Source organism: Lissotriton vulgaris, chromosome 6 (assembly GCF_964263255.1).
Source record: "Lissotriton vulgaris chromosome 6, aLisVul1.2, whole genome shotgun sequence".
Taxonomy (NCBI): domain Eukaryota; kingdom Metazoa; phylum Chordata; class Amphibia; order Caudata; family Salamandridae; genus Lissotriton; species Lissotriton vulgaris.
In genome coordinates, this window is record NC_141694.1 from 1,668,789,687 (window position 1) to 1,668,811,003 (window position 21,317).

Sequence of the window (21,317 nt, forward strand, 5' to 3'; positions counted from 1 at the left end):
AGCAAGCCATAGAAAAGTGCCTCGACCCTTTGGCCACCCCGAAACAAGTTTTGGCTAGCTACAGTGGGATTGTCGAAAATATAAAGAAAGAACTAACCCGAAACTGTAAACAAAATAAGAAAGTTAAAAAGGGTTGGTTTAGTTCAACATGTACAAAAGAGTACACTAAGCTAAAAAAGGCCCTAGCCAGAGAAAAGAGAGATAGGGAGGAGGTCAAAAGATTAAGAAAGGCTTATGCATTAGCCTTAAAAATTAGAAAAAAGGAGGTACAAGCTGATCTATGGAGTCAACTCCTGAAAAGTAGTACACTAAAGGATAGTGCAGCCTTCTGGCAAATAATGAGGTCCCCTTTTTTACACGAGAAAGTAGACTCACCATCTTTAGATGTTACAATTGATGCTAAAGAAAGGGTGAAGTATTTTGCCCAAGTATTTAGCCAGCAGAAAGAGCATGGAATAGACCTCAGAACCTTTGATCCAAGTCCAATATCCACTAGGCCTGCAGTTTTCGCATAAAGAAGTAGTAAACGCAATAAAAACCTCTAAATCCGGAAAGGCTCCTGGCTCGGACGGGGTCCCAGTGGGCCTCTTCAAACATAATTCAGACCTATGCTTACCAACGTGTTAATAATGCTGCTAAAGAGGTTGGCTTAATCGAATCTTGGTCAACCTCGACACTGGTTCCTATCTTCAAAAAAGGAGATAGAAATAGTCCATCTTGTTACCGACCCATTTCACTCCTGGATTCACTCGGGAAGATGGCTGGACACATTCTTCTCGACCGCCTCCAGGAGTGGACTAACAATCAGAACGTAATCTCAGACTTACAATATGGGTTTAGGGAACGATTAAGCACGGTGGTCCAAGCCTTGAACCTGACATTGTTGGCAGGAAAGTACGTCCGGGCCAAGGGAAGCTCCCTACACATGGTATATGTTGATTTGTCCGCAGCATTTGACTGTGTTATACATTCAAGGCTTTGGACAATCATCTTACAAATGGGAATAGACCCTTCAGTGTCAACTTCCTGCGAGAATTATATACAGGAGCTACAGGAAGAGTAAGATTTGGGACCAAAGGCCAACTAATGGATAGTTTTGTGGTGGAGAAGTGGGTCAGACAAGGGTGTGTGCTGGCCCCTTCCTATTTACCATGTATACCAACGGACTTGAGGTTGCCATGCTTGAGGGCAGCGAAGATCTTCCCGCAATTGGTCGTCGGCAGATATCAGCTTTATTATACGCCGACGACGTGGTCATTCTTGCCAGAACCCCAGTCCAGCTCCAACGGGTGCTGGACAAGTATTGTTTGTTTATGGCAAGGCTGAATCTTAAAGTAAATATAAGAAAAACCTATGTGATGCATGCAGGCCTAAAACGTAGAAAAGTTAAGAATATTTATGTGAATAATGTTACCCTTGATCGAACAACAAAATACCCCTATTTAGGGATTTTAATTGGCGACGCATTTAAGTGGAGGGAAGCTATTAACTCAAGAAAACTAGTATTCCTAAGGGCCACAACTGCATTAAAAGCATTTGCGCAGAAACTGGGAAAGAGACCACCAGCAGAAGATATATAGCGCAAAATGTGTCAGTGCTGCGACCTATGGAGCAGGGGTTTGGGGATGTTTAACGCTGACCAGCTCCAGAAAATTTAAAACTCATTCCTAAGATACTTGGTGGCAGTGCCGAACAGTACTACAACATACGGGTGCCATCTTGAATTGGGGTTGGATTACATATCAGACACCATAAAAATCCAACCAGTCATGCTGTGGCGCCGTATTTGGGTTACGGAACAATGTCATTTGACAAGATCGATTGTGCAGGACTGTATGAAGCTTGATAACCTGGGGAAGATTAAATGGTTGGCATATGTTAAGGCATTTCAAAAAGATATAGGTCTTACAAGATTTTTTACTGACCAAACAACAATAGTGGACCTTTCAAGGAAAGAATTAAAGACAGCCTGCTTGACACATTTGGGACAACTGCGTTTATTAAACGAGATAGGGAAATCCTCTATCTAACAAATCTTGTTAGCGCAAACTGTTTATACTATCCAGCCATACTTACAGTATAATATAAATCAGTATGGAAAATTTTTGTTGACCCGTTTTAGGTTTAATATGTTCCATCACATGATTTATTTTCCCTCCCAAAATGATTGGTCCTCAAATTTGTCGTCTTGTCCCTGTGATTCTATTTCCCCACAATCTACTATACATGTTGTTAGAACTGGCTATTTCTGGTAGGCTAAGGCTGACGCCAAAGCCAGGCAGAAACCACCATTCTAGTCAGGGCAAGGAAGTCACACGCCAAGATAACCTCTGCTCACCCCCTTGGTAGCTTGGCACAAGCAGTAAGGCTAAACTCGGAGGCAATGTGTAAAGCATTTGCGCCAGCGCACAACAGCAACAACATACTAGGCACACCACAAAAGAGACTCCACACAAGGTTATTATAAAAATAACTTTTGTATTGTAAAAACACATCGGATAAAATCACACATATACATGGTGCCAACTGGCACGGGCAATATTCACAGGGATTATGTACACAAGACAGGGCCACATGGGCGCCTGTCAAAATCAGATATAGAACTCCTAGATAAAATGTAGAATATCAAATCACTTCTAGAATAAGAAATAATAAAACATAAAATGGTAATCACAAAGATAACAACCAGTAACCACTGGTAACAGGAACCAGGACCTTACTAGGACCACCTGTACTAAGAAAGAAGAACCACCTAAGTATCACACAGCATTAGGGGTCTAAGAAAGAATACATTACTCATGATGCAATAAACCTACATTCAGAGGAGTAGAAAAGACAACCACCTAAGTATCACTCAGCATTTAGGGGTCTAGGAAAAGGACACATTACCCATGATGCAATAACCTACATTCAGAGGAGTAAGAATAGAGCACATGATGCAATAAACTACATTCAGGGGTGCAGCGCAAGAAGACACATGATGACTAACCATTCAGAGGTGCAGCGCATGGAAAGGAAGACACATGATGCAGTAACACATTCAGAGGTGTTAAGAATAGGGCACATGATGCAATAAAATACATTCAGGGGTGCAGCGCAAGAAGACACATGATGACTAAACATTCAGAGGTGCAGCGCATGGAAAGGAAGACACATAATGCATAAACATTCAGAGGTGCCTAATAAATCAATAGCGCAAAAACACACAGTAGGCAATTACTATTTAAAAACATAGAAATCACATTGCGCCAACACTACATAAGCCACTACCTGTGGCAGTCCCTAGGCCAACTGGCCTTGTTGGGGCAAGGATGCCCTGGGTCCAAAGCCAGGGCGCGCTGCCATGCAGCGCCAGTCCAAAGTACAAAAGCCTAAACGTGGCAGTTGCCCACAAAGTGCTGGGCAACTGTATACATCACAGAAAGGCCTAAACGTGGCAGGTGCCCACAAAGTGCTGGGCACCTGAAGAATCAACAAAACGGCGCCAGCTAAGCCACACAGGCTCTGAAGCCAACACTGCGCACGTTGGAGCCACACAGGCTCTTAAAGCAATGGTGCCCCCATGAGCCTCACCGGACTCTAACACGTTGGGGCGACCCACTGTCAACTGGGGCCGCCCTTGAAGCCCTCGTGGCTTCACACTGGCCACAGGCGCGCTCTCGCGCCACTGGGGGGGGGGCGGACCCCGACAACGTGTCCCGGCGCCCCTCCTCTCTTCTGCCCCACTCTGCCCCTTCGGTGGAGACTCAAGGCTCTGGTTTAACGTTGGGGCGACCCACTGCCAACCGGGGCCGCCCAAGCACCCACTCTGCCTCACCGGCATGGAACCCCCTCGAGCTCCCTCCTGGAGCAGAAGCAGCACTGTCCCCTGCACGCCCGCACTCACCGATACCTTGGGAGGCGGCGTTCTCTTCTCTGCGGGGCTCTCAGGCGGCGGCGGCTCCTGGATACAGCAGGGCTCCCTCGCATCACGGGAGCCCTGTCAGCCGCTCACTTCTTCACTCGGGGCTCCCTCGGCACACGGGAGCCCCAGCAGCGGCCGCCATCTTCTCCCTGCCTCTTCCCTCGTGCCCCGGCCTCAGGGGCGGCCCAGCCAATCGCGTCGCGGCTCCTGCGACGAGCCCCTCATGACGCGAGGCCGCCAACCAATGGCAGCGCGGCCTCGCCGATGACGCGGCGTTCCACGGGCCAATCCCGTCGCGGCTCTGGTGAGGGGGCTCGGCTCTCTCATCCAATCAGAGCGCGGCGGGCTCGATCTTCACCGCGGACAACGGCAACTTCTGGGCGTCTTCAGGCACCCGGGCAGCGGCAATCACGGCGTGGGCAGCCGAAGTTAGATAAAATTAAGAATAAGCGAGGTGGGCACTCGCCAGGGCGGGCAGAGCGCTCCTCAGCGCTATAGTCAAAATAAAGCGCTCCAAAGCGCTAGAAAACGGGCAGAGCGCTCAGGGGGAAGCACAGCGCTTCCAGGTGCTAGAAATCCCCCACAAGCGCCCTCCAGAGGAAAATGCAGCTTCTCCATGCTGCAAAGATCCCAGAAATTCCCAGGGGTCAAGCAAAGTCCCCCCCATCAGCCCAGCAAGGCAGAGGGGTCCCCCAGGAGTCCAGGAAAGTCCATCAGGTGCCCAGGGCTGGGCAGAGCCAGGGATTCCCCTTAGCTCAAGCAGCAGCAGCCCCTGGCAGATTCAAGTTGAAAACAAGAACAATTTGGAAGGGGATACAACCCCTTTTTATACAGTGCAAAACCTTTGAAGTTCTTTGAAGTCCTTTGAAGCAGGCAGTGTGAGAACCAGCTGGACTGGTTTAGAGGGAAGTCCCCTTCAGTATCAGGGACAGAGGTGTCAGTCGCCCAGCGGGAGGTGGAGCCAGCTTTGTAGTTACACAGGAACAGCCCTTCACTATCAGGTGCCATCTCCTCCCACTTCCCTGGCAGCAGATGCTGCCTTTCATCCATGGGCTGACTCAGACAACCTCCTGGGCTCTCCAGCCCCTGTCATCCTCAAACCAGACAGTCAATCCACAAGCAGGCCCATGCACTCTGGGCCAGGCTCACCAGCCAATCACACGCTAGCACCAACGTGCACAAATATGCCAACTTCCAAAAGTAGGACTTCTAGACTAGACACAGCCATGCTGCATACATCATTTTGCAGCATTCATTCTCACGAGTTCTCTCATACCAAACTCGCCCCTGCACTCCCCACGCATCAGGAACTACCATGGGCATACAGATTCCCCATTCATTCCTATGGGAGGGCAGGTCACTCACCATTCATCCACAGAGAGCTCAAGCACTTTACACTGTACCACAGTGAAAAAGTGCGCAGAGGCCTAAAATCACCAACACCAGGTTCCATAAATAGGCTAGGAAAACGCAAAAAGTCTAGGGGTGAACCTGCCTAATGGGCCGGGTCCAACACAACCCCCTTCCAGCCAAAACGCAGGGCAGACCAATCACACCACTGATGGGCTTCACTGCTTTGGGCGACAAAACCACGGACACGGCCTCGCACAGCAGGGACACCGTCCAGTTTTTCGCCACTCTGAACCTACATGGTTTCCTCCAAATAATAACTCTCTGACTCAACTAGGGTACCCCACTGGTACACACTAGTCATCCACAGCCAAGACCAGGCCATAGGCCATCCAAATCACAGGTCCTAACTAATCCACAGAGTGGGGGGTAGTAACCCCTGGCATACAATAGCCATTCTCCACTCTCTCTCTCAGTGTAGCTACAACCACCACTGATCCAACAACCTAGGGACCATACCCTCAAGCTGACCAGAGGTCACGGGCAAGAATGCCCCACCCTACCTCTACTTCTGGGTTTCTGCACCCTCACAGAAAAGCACTTCACCAGAACACAATTCTCCTACCAGATCCGGACCTCACTCCATCACTGGTCTACCACCTGGAAACTATTTCACTTCTGAGGTACAAAGCACACAGCACAGTCCCTCTTCAAGCAGGTGGGGGGACACAGCACACAGCAAAGCCCCCTTTCCTCTACCTTAGTGAAAACAACAAACTGCAGGTGAGCCCCAGAACACACAGCAAGGGCAGCCCCCTCAGTCTCTTCAGCTGATCCACTTTGGTAGAGATTCCTCTTGACCTAGAAGTTTCCTAATCTCCCAACCTAAGATCTAAACCCTCAGGTTACACCGGGGTCAGAAGTAAGGACACCGTCCCTCTGCACCCCCTTCCAGTTCCAGTATGTCTCAGGCTAGACAGAGCACACGCCAGCGGCGTATCAGCGACACACTCTCCTCCAGTACTCCTTCCAGGTCAGGCCACACCCCAACCTGGCTTTCCCCCCTCCTCGGGGAACGACCTCCAGAGGCCCCACAAAATGGTCAAGCACTCTAGACGGTCAAATGCTCAGCGAGCCAGGACTTCTGCACCCTCCACTTAGGAGCGGTACTGCCCAACACTAGGACCGCCGGAGTTCTGGTTACAGACACCCCCCGTCCTCTAGACACAGGAAGATCCTCCTCAAATGATCTATGTACAGCTTAGGCCCCTGACCTGGCGCTCCCTTAGGGAACCCTCCAGGCCCAGAGATAGGGTTTCAGGCCGACGTGGGACACACCGTCCCACACTCACTCCGCCTCCACTGAGACAGGGCGTGAGCCCCTACACCCCTACCATACTACTGGGACCAAGCTGGGTTACACATGAACCTCTTCCCCTTTACAGGATCATCAGATACACAAGTCACTCCTTTTGGAACCACCCCCTAATGCCTCTGCAAGACATCTAGCACACCGCCAGACATCCACCTTCCTGTCCAGTGCCTCTGCAGGACCTCCTGCACACCACCAGAGGTACACCTCTCATGCAAGCTCTTTAACAAAAAGAAAACTCACACCAACTCCTCCAGTTCAGCACATCACTCATTCGCACACTCCCCCCCCTCGGACTGGTAAGGCAGTGTCCACCACCCCTGATCACTCAACCTGACCACACGTGACACAGGTACCAAACTCTGGGAGCGGGGAATGGGAATTAATACACTGGACACATTTAAGCTGCCACCACTGGATCCTACCACACTGGGGAATCCAGACACACACACTACACTCAGGGAACAACCACCCTCCTGAGCTAGTCATTTCTCCTCACACTCCCTCTCTTCCATCTACCCACACAGGGACAGGATTTGGGATTGGACACGGGACCCAGCAAGGAATTCCTAATCTATGGGAACCTCCCCCTCTAATGGCGTCCCGCCCTGTCAATTTCTCTCATCTGCCACTAAACATAAAGTGCAGAAATACATTTGAAAATGACACTCTTGAGGAAAAAAATCAAAAACAATAATCCCAAACATGTGACTATCTGAAAAAAACAATTGCAGAGTTTTGTAATGTAGCCAGTTGTCGCTATGGCACTGCGCAAACACAAGTCCAAAATCCGCACCGCTGACCAACAATGTTAGAACTGGCTATTTCTGGTAGGCTAAGGCTGACGCCAAAGCCAGGCAGAAACCACCATTCTAGTCAGGGCAAGGAAGTCACACGCCAAGATAACCTCTGCTCACCCCCTTGGTAGCTTGGCACAAGCAGTAAGGCTAAACTCGGAGGCAATGTGTAAAGCATTTGCGCCAGCGCACAACAGCAACAACATACTAGGCACACCACAAAAGAGACTCCACACAAGGTTATTATAAAAATAACTTTTGTATTGTAAAAACACATCGGATAAAATCACACATATACATGGTGCCAACTGGCACGGGCAATATTCACAGGGATTATGTACACAAGACAGGGCCACATGGGCGCCTGTCAAAATCAGATATAGAACTCCTAGATAAAATGTAGAATATCAAATCACTTCTAGAATAAGAAATAATAAAACATAAAATGGTAATCACAAAGATAACAACCAGTAACCACTGGTAACAGGAACCAGGACCTTACTAGGACCACCTGTACTAAGAAAGAAGAACCACCTAAGTATCACACAGCATTAGGGGTCTAAGAAAGAATACATTACTCATGATGCAATAAACCTACATTCAGAGGAGTAGAAAAGACAACCACCTAAGTATCACTCAGCATTTAGGGGTCTAGGAAAAGGACACATTACCCATGATGCAATAACCTACATTCAGAGGAGTAAGAATAGAGCACATGATGCAATAAACTACATTCAGGGGTGCAGCGCAAGAAGACACATGATGACTAACCATTCAGAGGTGCAGCGCATGAAAAGGAAGACACATGATGCAGTAACACATTCAGAGGTGTTAAGAATAGGGCACATGATGCAATAAAATACATTCAGGGGTGCAGCGCAAGAAGACACATGATGACTAAACATTCAGAGGTGCAGCGCATGGAAAGGAAGACACATAATGCATAAACATTCAGAGGTGCCTAATAAATCAATAGCGCAAAAACACACAGTAGGCAATTACTATTTAAAAACATAGAAATCACATTGCGCCAACACTACATAAGCCACTACCTGTGGCAGTCCCTAGGCCAACTGGCCTTGTTGGGGCAAGGATGCCCTGGGTCCAAAGCCAGGGCGCGCTGCCATGCAGCGCCAGTCCAAAGTACAAAAGCCTAAACGTGGCAGTTGCCCACAAAGTGCTGGGCAACTGTATACATCACAGAAAGGCCTAAACGTGGCAGGTGCCCACAAAGTGCTGGGCACCTGAAGAATCAACAAAACGGCGCCAGCTAAGCCACACAGGCTCTGAAGCCAACACTGCGCACGTTGGAGCCACACAGGCTCTTAAAGCAATGGTGCCCCCATGAGCCTCACCGGACTCTAACACGTTGGGGCGACCCACTGTCAACTGGGGCCGCCCTTGAAGCCCTCGTGGCTTCACACTGGCCACAGGCGCGCTCTCGCGCCACTGGGGGGGGGGGCGGACACCGACAACGTGTCCCGGCGCCCCTCCTCTCTTCTGCCCCACTCTGCCCCTTCGGTGGAGCCTCAAGGCTCTGGTTTAACGTTGGGGCGACCCACTGCCAACCGGGGCCGCCCAAGCACCCACTCTGCCTCACCGACATGGAACCCCCTCGAGCTCCCTCCTGGAGCAGAAGCAGCACTGTCCCCTGCACGCCCGCACTCACCGATACCTTGGGAGGCGGCGTTCTCTTCTCTGCGGGGCTCTCAGGCGGCGGCGGCTCCTGGATACAGCAGGGCTCCCTCGCATCACGGGAGCCCTGTCAGCCGCTCACTTCTTCACTCGGGGCTCCCTCGGCACACGGGAGCCCCAGCAGCGGCCGCCATCTTCTCCCTGCCTCTTCCCTCGTGCCCCGGCCTCAGGGGCGGCCCAGCCAATCGCGTCGCGGCTCCTGCGACGAGCCCCTCATGACGCGAGGCCGCCAACCAATGGCAGCGCGGCCTCGCCGATGACGCGGCGTTCCACGGGCCAATCCCGTCGCGGCTCTGGTGAGGGGGCTCGGCTCTCTCACCCAATCAGAGCGCGGCGGGCTCGATCTTCACCGCGGACAACGGCAACTTCTGGGCGTCTTCAGGCACCCGGGCAGCGGCAATCACGGCGTGGGCAGCCGAAGTTAGATAAAATTAAGAATAAGCGAGGTGGGCACTCGCCAGGGCGGGCAGAGCGCTCCTCAGCGCTATAGTCAAAATAAAGCGCTCCAAAGCGCTAGAAAACGGGCAGAGTGCTCAGGGGGAAGCACAGCGCTTCCAGGTGCTAGAAATCCCCCACAAGCGCCCTCCAGAGGAAAATGCAGCTTCTCCATGCTGCAAAGATCCCAGAAATTCCCAGGGGTCAAGCAAAGTCCCCCCCATCAGCCCAGCAAGGCAGAGGGGTCCCCCAGGAGTCCAGGAAAGTCCATCAGGTGCCCAGGGCTGGGCAGAGCCAGGGATTCCCCTTAGCTCAAGCAGCAGCAGCCCCTGGCAGATTCAAGTTGAAAACAAGAACAATTTGGAAGGGGATACAACCCCTTTTTATACAGTGCAAAACCTTTGAAGTTCTTTGAAGTCCTTTGAAGCAGGCAGTGTGAGAACCAGCTGGACTGGTTTAGAGGGAAGTCCCCTTCAGTATCAGGGACAGAGGTGTCAGTCGCCCAGCGGGAGGTGGAGCCAGCTTTGTAGTTACACAGGAACAGCCCTTCACTATCAGGTGCCATCTCCTCCCACTTCCCTGGCAGCAGATGCTGCCTTTCATCCATGGGCTGACTCAGACAACCTCCTGGGCTCTCCAGCCCCTGTCATCCTCAAACCAGACAGTCAATCCACAAGCAGGCCCATGCACTCTGGGCCAGGCTCACCAGCCAATCACACGCTAGCACCAACGTGCACAAATATGCCAACTTCCAAAAGTAGGACTTCTAGACTAGACACAGCCATGCTGCATACATCATTTTGCAGCATTCATTCTCACGAGTTCTCTCATACCAAACTCGCCCCTGCACTCCCCACGCATCAGGAACTACCATGGGCATACAGATTCCCCATTCATTCCTATGGGAGGGCAGGTCACTCACCATTCATCCACAGAGAGCTCAAGCACTTTACACTGTACCACAGTGAAAAAGTGCGCAGAGGCCTAAAATCACCAACACCAGGTTCCATAAATAGGCTAGGAAAACGCAAAAAGTCTAGGGGTGAACCTGCCTAATGGGCCGGGTCCAACACATGTACTCTTTTTTTGCAAGTTTTATATAATACCACGCAGGCAACGGATAGTTCCGCTTCTGAAAGAACTGGGGATGCGTCAGTGTCGCCCAGCCCTTTTGGCCCTCCAGTACTTAGAAAATTAACTTATAGCGAAATCCATAGTCCACTTTCTCAAATTCTGAATTAGACATCGTACCAATCTTTGACAAATGTACAGCTTTTATGAACTGTTATGACTCTGATTAGGTTGGAGTAGTTGTAAGACAACTAACAAGCGTAAGCGTAATTGACAATGTACTTCATACGATGTTTTATAACCTACCCATGAAACTGTAAATATATGTACAACTAGATTTTAACAGACAATAATGTCAATTTGGTTTTATCTGTTTTTAAACAAACTATGTAAACAATGTATTTTATGAACTTTTATCGTATTTCGATAACTATGGAAAACCGAATAAAGAGAATTTGATTTGATTTGATATGCAGCTGATCATTTCTATAGGACTGCACATTGAGGGTACTAGGTACCGTTTTCGAAATTGTATGAGATATTGCTGCCTGGATGTCCAGGAATTGTCTTCAGTTGAATAGAGAGAATAGTTGCTGTTTGGTAAAACGCAACATCTCTGGTTCCCTGACTGGCGACCCACAGAATTGGGAATCACCCCCTGCCCCAGTCAATCAGCAAAAACCCTTGGCATAAAATTGACAATGAATTGACCATGAAAAGTCATGTAGCTATGACAAGGGGGATATGTTTGTCTACCATCCGTCTCCTGAGGAAAGTTTTTCCCTGTCTTCCTGCCTTTGACAGGAAAATGCTGGTCCAGGCACCTATAATCAGTCACCTCGATTACAGCAATGCATTTCTTATGGCAGCCAGAAACACTCTTCTAACGCAACTTAAATTGTGAAAAAGTCAGCTGCCCGATTAGTTTGTAGTTTGTAACCTCCCAGCAGGCTCTCCTCCGGTCCCCATCTTCAAGTCACTTCATTGATTACCAGTCACAAAGTACATCTTTTTTAAGATATGCTACCTCATCCACAAAGCTCTACTAGGTATGTCCACTAAATATCTGAAGAACAAACTGCGTACTTACTGTCCCGCTCGCACATTGAGATCTAGCAACAAGGTGCTTTTGCTCCTTTCTCAGACTCGTACCTCAAGATACCGGGGCTGAGCTTTTTCTTATACAGCCCTGAAGGCATAGAATCATCTTTCTAGTTATCTTCGTAGCTGTGTGGACTTCACTCAATTTAAGAAATTTCTACAAACCTGGTTATTGTAAAGAGTATATTCAATACATGAATAGGCCGAGCGTCGAGATCTACCTTCGGTGTGATTTGTTGCGCTTTACAAAAAGGATATAACATATATCTTGGTACATAGACCTTTTGCATCTATCTATCAACCATCCAATCCTTCTCAAGAGTCGCCCAGTGGTTTTTTCCAAACAAAGAGGCCAAGTGTTAATTACCAACTCAATATTGCTTGTTTTGACAGTCTGGCTCCTGGTCACCTAGAATTAGGTAATGTGGACATTCCACTGTGGGGCACACAAGGGCTTGCCCCGGCGCAAGTGTAATAGCCAGAAAGACCTACAAATCGAAGTGGTGGTGCTTATGCATATTATGTTCATAGCTGAGTCTTCACTTGTTACCCTCTAATCCTCTCCAGTTGCTACCTTATCTCTTGCACTTGGCGAACTGAGGCCTTGTACAGTTCATCAAAAGTCCACCTGTCTTCAGCATCAATTTTTTAAAAGTAATACTCTTCTCATAGTTGATCATAAAAAATTTATCATGGACTTATTTAGGGCCTTCCCCTGTGAGCCATCCTCCCACTCCCTGGGAACTGGAATGGATCTTGACCAAGTCAGTGACCCCCCTCTTTATGATAGATTCACAAAGCTGAACTAAATTCCTGTGGTAGAAAATTGCTCTACTCATAGCCCTGATATCTGCCAGACTAGCTGGGAAATCCAGGTCTCTGTAATCAAGAATATATCTCTTCATTTTGCTAAAGATAAGCCAGGTTGCTTACAAATTCAAAGTTAATGTTAACGTTTCCCTCACTGCTCAGATGTCCCACCCTGCCTCATGCTGTAGACCCACTGTACCAATGTCATTAGACTCACTAACCAGCAAAAAATCTATGGTTCTCCAAATCTGTCATTAGTTTTAAAATTGTTCAAAGCGGCTCGTGCTGAATTTTATCTGTGTACTAGAAAATACTTTTTAAAAAGGGGCAAAATAGCTTGTTGTTAGTGTTACACTGTGTTAAAGTGTTGCACTTGTGTAAATAGTGTAAAATTTGTACCGCATACCCACACGCACTCGTAGCTTGTCCTGTGCCTGCACTCCCAGTCCGACCCTCAGCCAATCACGGGTGCGGAAGGCGGAGCAGAGGCAGAGGCAGGAACGTTCAGGGAAACGAGCGGTTAGCGCTCTAGCTCTTCATTAAATCAAGGGCTATAAAGCACCTCGGCGACCCAACGCGCAGTGTTGACGCGCAGTGTGGCGCCTACTCCTGCGCCTAAGACGAGCCAAAGACTAGCCCGTCTGCGCCCGTCCGCGACAGTACGTGGCTAGGGGCTGGAGGCTATGGCGGGCTCCATCACCCTCTCGGAGCCTCTCCATCAACCTGTATACACGTATTCTAGCCAGACATTGCGGGACGTGGGCAGGTATGTTACCACTTTGTGTCCCCATAGGGCGGAGATATGTGTGGAGGGACCATTTTCTTGCAATGTGTGTCACACACAATTTACTTGCAACGCTGTCATATTCCCTTTGCACCCTACCTCCGTCCCTATACAACATCTATGCCCTGCTAACGATTCTTCTCTGATTTGTAAGAACCTTCTCTGTAATGTTCGCTCACTAGTGTCTCATGCAACTCAGATCTGGGATCTCATCACTTCTGAGGGCCCACATCTTTGTTTCTTGACTGAAACGTGGCTAAAACCCCACACTGTCCCGGCCATCACTATGGGGGTGCCGCTAGGATACAAAATAGTGAGGATGGACCGCCCCATTAAAACTGGTGGTGGGCTGGCCATCATTTTCAAACAAGAAATGGAGGTGGTGGTCACTGAAACGGTGTGTAACCCGCAAATGGAGCTCCTGATTTTTACCATCAACCCAAATACTAAGCACACCAGGAAAGGTGCGCTGGTCTATCGACCTCCAGGCCCCCTTGGGAATTTTTCCACTCAACTTGTGGAAGTGTTGGCCCCCCACATACAATGTAACTCCGACTTTTTTGTGGTAGGGGACTTTAATGTCCATAGCGAAATAGCCACATGTGTTGAAGCACAGACACTCTTGGCTGATCTAGCCACGCTTGGTCTTAACCAAATGAATCAGGGACCCACACACACTGCCGGACACACCCTAGATCTTGTGCTATGCAACTACACCTCTATAAAATGTCTGCCTCCCACTTTAGTGGACTGGACTGATCACGCCATCATTGAATTTTACACCCGCCCTAATTATAAGGTCAAGGGCATCCAGAGGACTATGGCAGAAGTCAGAAGACCCTGGAACAAACTAACTGCTGAGGGTTTCAGGAGTAAATACACAGAGCCCAACTGGGATGAATGTGGAGATGATGTTTCCTCCGCATTAGTCAAATTCAATGAAGCCTTAACACTGACTATTAACCAGGTTGCTCCCTTGAGAAAATTTAAACCACGGCCTACTCCTAAACAAGAGGTCTGGTTCACTGACGATCTTAGACAGTTAAAGCTAACTGCTAGGAAGTCAGAAAAACGTTGGAGGGCCACTCGCAAGGCAGAGGACAAAGAAACTCACAGGACCTCATTAAAAGTTTACCATAAAGCTATTCGGGCTGCACGGAAACATCATATTGCAGCCCAATTGTCAGCAGCCGGTAAAAATCCCAAAGTACTCTACCAGATCTTGCAAACCTTTATAAAACCCTCGGCTTGCGAAACGGATGGAATTGAGTCTCAGGAACTGTGCAATAATATCTCTCAGTTTTTTGTCAAAAAAATAGATGGCATTTACACGAAGATCTTAGCCACCAAATCCATCTCGAATACTATGAGCAATGCTGATAGCTTGGGCCAGTCCCATATCAGTCCAATAGGAAATACGACCTGTAAGCTTGAAGCCTTTCCACCTATATCCTTGGAGGAGATAACCACTCTTATCACCCAAACTAAGAGCGGGTGCCCCTCGGATATTATACCAGCACGGGTTATGACTCTTCTTATTGAGGAGCTGGGTGTAAGTATTCAGCAGGTACTTAACCTTTCTCTGAGCACGGGGGAAGTCCCCCTAGGCTGGAAGCAAGCTTTGGTCAGACCCCTACGCAAAAATAATTCCATTCCCTGGACCGACCTCACAAACTTGAGACCTATCTCCCTCCTCCCTTTTTTAGGGAAGCTCGCCGAGAAGTTTGTAAATCGGCACTTATCTAAATATGTAGAAAGTGCAGGAGGACTTGACCCTTCACAATCGGGGTTTAGACCCAGGCATAGTACTGAGACCGCCTTGCTGTCCGTCGCTGACGATCTCCATATGCTACAGGATAAGGGTTATTCCGTTATCCTGGTGCTTTTAGATCTGTCAGCGGCGTTTGACACTGTATCACATGATATCATGACCTCCAGACATCTTTAACATCGGGCTGGGTGGCAAGGCGTTGGCCTGGCTAAGGAGCTTTTTCATCAAGCGTACTCAGAGAGTCACACTGGGTCCATACCAGTCAGAGGAGGTGGAGATCTCTAAGGGGGTGCCACAGGGCTCCTGCTTGAGCCCAACACTTTTTAACATCTACGTGGCACCCCTGGCCAACATCATGAGATCCCACGGATTTATTCCTGTATCGTATGCAGACGATACTCAACTCCTCTTCCCCTTTAAAATCATGACTCCTGAGGTACGCAACTCCTTTGCCCAGGGGATGAAAGAGGTGGCTCAATGGATGGCAGCAAACTTCCTTCAGTGTAACGTCTCAAAGACTGAGGTAATGCTTTTTGGAGAGGCCAAACGATTGTGGACTCCCGACTGGTGGCCTCAAGACCTTGGCCCAGTCCCCGTACCCAAAGAGGTGGTAAAAGATCTTGGATTCAAACTGGATCAGGAGCTCGCTCTTAAACATCATACCAATCAAGTGGTAGGCTCCTGTTTCCATGTGATTGGTCTTCTCCGAAGGGTTTTCCCCCTGTTACCTGATTCCACCAGGAAAACTCTAGTTCAGTCGCTTGTGTTGAGCAGACTGGACTACTGTAACGGGCTGCTGTTAGCCGCCAATGAGGGCATCATTAACAAACTCCAAGTTGTGCAGAACACGGCAGCACGCTTGGTTTTGAATGCCCCAGCACGTACACCCTCGAAACCATTGCTGAATCAACTACATTGGCTCACTGTGAAACAGAGGGTTCTGTTTAAAACGTGCTGCATCATCCATAAATGTCTCATTGGTAAAGGTCCTGACTATCTAACAAAAAAATTTGTCCCTTACATCCCTGCTAGAACTCTGAGATCTGGTAATCAAGAGCTGTTATGTGTCCCCAGGTTTTGTAAGACCAGACAAGGAGGAAGGGCTCTGTCCGTAGCTGGACCAAAGCTTTGGAACGATCTTCCTTATGACATTAGAATCTGTAAGGAACACTTTCCTTTTAGGAAAAAATTAAAAACTTTCTTGTTCAACTATTAGTCCCACTAAGTCTTTACTTAACCCTGTTAGAGCAGGCCTTGGTCTCAGATGCTGCTAAAAAGGTCGGAGATACTCCTCAGGGAGTCGATTCCCAGCGCGTTATAAGTATGCAAATAAATAAATAAATAAAATAAATGAGAATACCCAGCGAGGAAGAAAAAAATAGAGGAAATCTAAATTCTTTGTTCTTTTTGCCATATTAAAAACCAAGAAAAGAATATAAAGCATTTTATCTACCAAATCTATTTATGACCATGAACTAGCCAACTATTCACCTAACGTCACATATTCTCTTTTTGGTCTTTCTCAGTCCCCAACATGTAACATATACTATCTCTTCACAGCTACATGTGAAGAATTCCTCCAGTACTTCACCAATAAAATAATTTTCATCAAAATGAAAACGAATGTTCGCTACCCACTAAAATATTAAAATGTGGGACTCTTTCCTGCCCATTGGCTAGGTTGACGTACATCAACAATTTTTACTGCTAATATAAGCAAAGATAATTTCTCAGTTTCTGAATTCACCTTGTGCGATTTAATCAATATTCTTTGCTTGCACAAAACCCAGTACTCAACTCAATAAAGATTGGTCATATCACTTCTCTGAAAACCAATCTTATCCAAACCAGGTCTCCCATTTTCATCCTGTGTCTTCGTATCCCTGTCTAGGGAAAGCCTTGGAAAGATTTGACACCAACCAACTGAACACTGTCATGTCTAAGGAACATCTGCTGGCAGGCTGTCAATCCAGCTTCTGCTCTTATTTCAGTACCAGAACGGCTACCAGGTGATACTAGATATGTGCATCGCATCTGGCACAAATGGGATGCCTCTGTACTAGTTCTACTAAATTTCAGTAGTTCAATACTAATGGTTTTGGCAGCGTAATTTTAGCACTAAAACACAATATGATCTTTCAAGTTCACTCCCTACTGTGGTTTACCTCCTTCCTCACAAAAAAATACTAAATGGAGAGGAATGGAAACTCCACCTCAGTCGAAGCCGCAATGCCCATTTCTATCTCTCTAGGCTCGATTTTTGTCCCTGCTCCTTTACTCTGGTTATTGACCAGTACGTAACTTTTAAAAGAATAAGTGCCATGGCCCAAAGATTTTCTCAGAAGCCCGTAACCAGTGCTGCCAAATATTGGGTTTGCTGAATAACAAAGCTTCCAGTCTTGACTCCCTTCTCATGCCTCTTTCTTCTGCCACCTTATACTCCCCATCCCATTATCTTACTCTTGCAGGTTCTTTTTCATTCCTTCTTCTTTTGAATGTCACTCTTGGCTTTCTCTTTCTTTCTCACTTTTCTGCCTTCTCTTTTTTTTGGGGTCAACGTCGGATGTTGAAAAACACCACAGACCCAAAATTGAGTGCCAGTGGGCTCCACCAGCTCAAATTGAGCAATTGTATAAATCCCCTACGTTTGAGCCTCAAGGATAAAGGTATTTCTGTCGCACAATATGTAGATGATGTTCAAATATATCCACAACATCAACAACTGAGTATATTGTCACTATGAGCACATGCCTTGAAAGATTGCAAAATTGAGTATCAGAAGAATGTACTTGTTAAAACCCCAGAACATTTAGTTACTCCTCTTCACGCACTCTCAGTGGACCAGTTTGGATTTTATTTCTCTTTTCTCAACAGTTAAAAACTTGATGGTTTCTCTCCTTTGTTCGAAATCACTGAAAAATTCCCGAAATTCATCATTCATATCCCACGCATAAACAAGTTTGGCAAATGTACATCTTTAGTCAGTGAAAACAAAATACGTTACCTAATGCTAGACCAATTCAAAACAATGCTACATATGCTAGTTGTCTCTGGACTGGATTTTGGATATGCTGTACTTTTATTTATCACACGCCTTCCTTTGCTTCTCTAAAGACAGTCCTTCAACCTTCAGTTAGCCAATAGAATGGTTGCCACCTTGAACAAATTTGATCACATCACCAGATATTTAATTATCTCAACTGGCTGCTCACCCTAGTTAGCATTTACTTCCAACTCTGCTGCCTGCCTTACAATTCCATAGACCAAAACAATCCTCCAACATGCAGATCTCGCCCTTTCTGGTGGTCTTAGAAGACTTAAAAGTCAGTGTTCTACAACTTGAAGTTTTGAAATTCAGAACTCCTATCATATACATGAATCCATCACTATTGTGCCACTGATTCTTGGAATTCCCCATTCCCTTCTTCCAGTGTCAGGAAGAAGCTCACCCTCCTTACCTTCAAATACCACCTTAGAACCAATCTCTTCCACAAGTTTTATACATAATTTCCTCCAAACTAATATGGTTATGTCTAGTACAGGTCAATTTTTTGCTTCTGTTGTAATTGATCGGTGTTGAAGTGCTACTGGACTGTCCTAGTTAAAATGGGTTATAGTAATGTGTTAATGACCTTCATGTAATGTAAATGAGTTACAAAAACAGTGACCTAGAACTATGAGTCCAGGTGCGCTATATAAGAATGCTAAAAAGAAAACAATAGAAATACATAAATAATGCTGGAGAACTGTAGTTTCAGGTCAGGAACTCAATAAAAAATATCCTTTTACATTTTCTTCTGTGAATAATTTTGTAGTGAGTAGTTCATAGTTGAAGGTGAGTTTCTTGTTGCTATTATGATTGTTTCCCAGAAGCTGCAGAAAGAAAGTGTTCTTTGAGACTTTGCAAAGATGAAACAGATTGTATTTCAAAGTTACTGTAAATCACTTGTTTGTATGTACTGTCACACTGATTAAATATTCCATAGGTTAGTAAGAGGTGGAATCAGTAGACAGTGGAAATTGTTGATGGAAACATATTACCACAGTTAAATTGCTCTTTCTTGGAAACTTTGCCTTGCATGAGCTGTTTGGTTCTTTGATTATGGTGTGCTTCAATTTTAGGTTACTATTGAACCATGTGTTCAGACTAGCAAAATTGGGCTTGGCCGAAGGGAATATCAAAGCTTGCAGCATCGTCATCACCAACGTTCTAAATGCCGCCCACCCAAAGGCATGTTTTTGACTCAGGAGGATGTAGTAGCTGTTTCGTGTAGCCCAAATGCAGCCAATACAATTCTACGACAGTTGGATTTAGAGTTGATCTCATTAAAGCGACAGGTAATTCCTCAACTCATATTTTGAATTGTATGTTGTTCATCTTGTTCAAATCATGAACCATGAAAAGTAGACCTTTAAAAGTATCTTCAAAGCTAAAAAAAACTGTTAAATTGTAAATGTGTACTGCAGGGACTTCAGGATCACCTTTTACTATAAAATGGATACTTACATTGTAAAACTAATCTATAGCTTGAAAAGGGCTTATAACTTCCCCATTTTACAGTTCTCCCACATTTTAATTTTAATGAGAAATTAGATATTATGGTTACATTGCCATGGTTTGGGGCAACGTGATTTCCACAGTTCCAGGCGGGCTTTAGGGCTTGCACAAGCACGATAGACCAGGCATTTAGGTTGGCACTCTTGCATTGGAAGGTGGTTACCATTGGCAAAGGCGGCCTTTACTTGGCATTTATTGACTTGAAGACCGCCTTTGACTTGGTCCCCCGAGACCGCCTATGGCTGGTCCTGCAGGAGATGGGGATTCCTCCGCCTATTCTGAACCTCTTGGCCCGTATGCACGATGGAAACTACGCCCGCATTAGATGGGGTTCACAGGAGCAACAAACTGATAAAATTCCTGTGAATAGAGGCGTTCGCCAGGTATGCGTATTGGAACCCACACTATTCACGCTCTTTGTGAACGGCGTAGTCTCCTTTTTGCTTGAAATTAATGCTGACGCCCTGGTCCTGGCAGGTGATAAAGTCCCTGCATTACTTTTTGCGGATGATACGTTGTTAGTATCAAAAACTCCTGCAGGGTTACAGAAGCTGTTGAATCGCTTCTGCTTGTTTTGTAAGATGAGGGGTCTTGTTATTAACACCTCCAAAACAAAGCTTCTTTATTTTAACCCAAGCAGATCGTCTAGAACTACTTTGGCTCTCGATGGGGTGCCACTGGAGCGCGTCAAAGAGTTCGATTATTTGGGGATCAGAATTTCTGACAAATTCAAATGGCAGTTACATATTGATAAAATGGCCCTAAATCATAAACGGTTAGTAGGAGTATTAGGGAGGGAACATCACGCGTCCACCTCTAAGCCCATTGCTCCTGCTCTGGAAATCTATGCTGCAAAAGCTGTAGGCTGTGCCCTATATGGAGCACGACTCTGGGGCTTTGGGTGTGTAGATGTGCTAGTCACTACAGAAAACAAGTTCTTTAGGGAGCTTGTCTCACTCCCGAGGGGCATCCCAAACAAGCCACTTTTTAGTGATTTGGGTCGCCGTTCAATTAAGGACCTAGTCACTCTGCGTCCTCTCTTATACTGGGCCCGGTTATGGCGTACTCCAGAGCTTTCCAGGTATGCCGAGCGCCTAAGAGAGGTCATGAATTTCCAAGGATCCCATAAGATCGGATGGTTAGCTAATATAAAGAAGATCCTCCTGGCCACTGGCCTTTTAACTGCTTGGGAGTCTGGGGCAGCGTTATCAAAGGTAGAAACCAAGAGAGCCTTTTGGGCATGGGTTGATAATCAAGAGCAGAGGGATCCAAACCAAGGCAGGCTGACTGAGATATTTCGTCAACACAAGCATATACCTCGCCTGGAGCCCTATCTGGACTTTATTACAAAGCCGAGAGATAGGACTCTCTTTATGCAGTTTAGGATGGGCACCCTTCCTCTTCGTGATCGTGCCAGCAAATGGAAGCCCCCGCACCAAACGCCCGTGGATTGCCCACACTGTGCAGGTGTTGTTGAAAATATCCCTCACCTTTTCTTCGTATGCCCAGCCTATATAAAACCTTGGTTGAAATGGCTTAAACCTGTGTGCCTGCAGCTTGAAACTAGGGACCACTCTGTTGCACTTAGAATACTTAAGGTTGATGCCAGTACATTCCTAGCCTGTGGGGTGGCTACATTTTTAAGCTGGGCATGGTTGATTAGACTAAA

The 21,317-nt window shown here is 46.9% G+C and overlaps 1 protein-coding gene across 3 annotated transcripts in view; it reads left to right on the forward strand.

Moving 5' to 3' along the window:
• The window catches only part of RCOR3 (REST corepressor 3), a 302,941-nt gene that overhangs the window by 148,007 nt on the left and 133,617 nt on the right, over positions 1 to 21,317 (forward strand). For all 3 annotated transcript variants that reach the window (XM_086927837.1, XM_086927839.1, XM_086927838.1), the window contains one exon: positions 19,213 to 19,428. In XM_086927837.1, the coding sequence (XP_086783963.1) occupies positions 19,213 to 19,428 (216 nt within the window). The remainder of the gene's footprint in view (positions 1 to 19,212; positions 19,429 to 21,317) is intronic.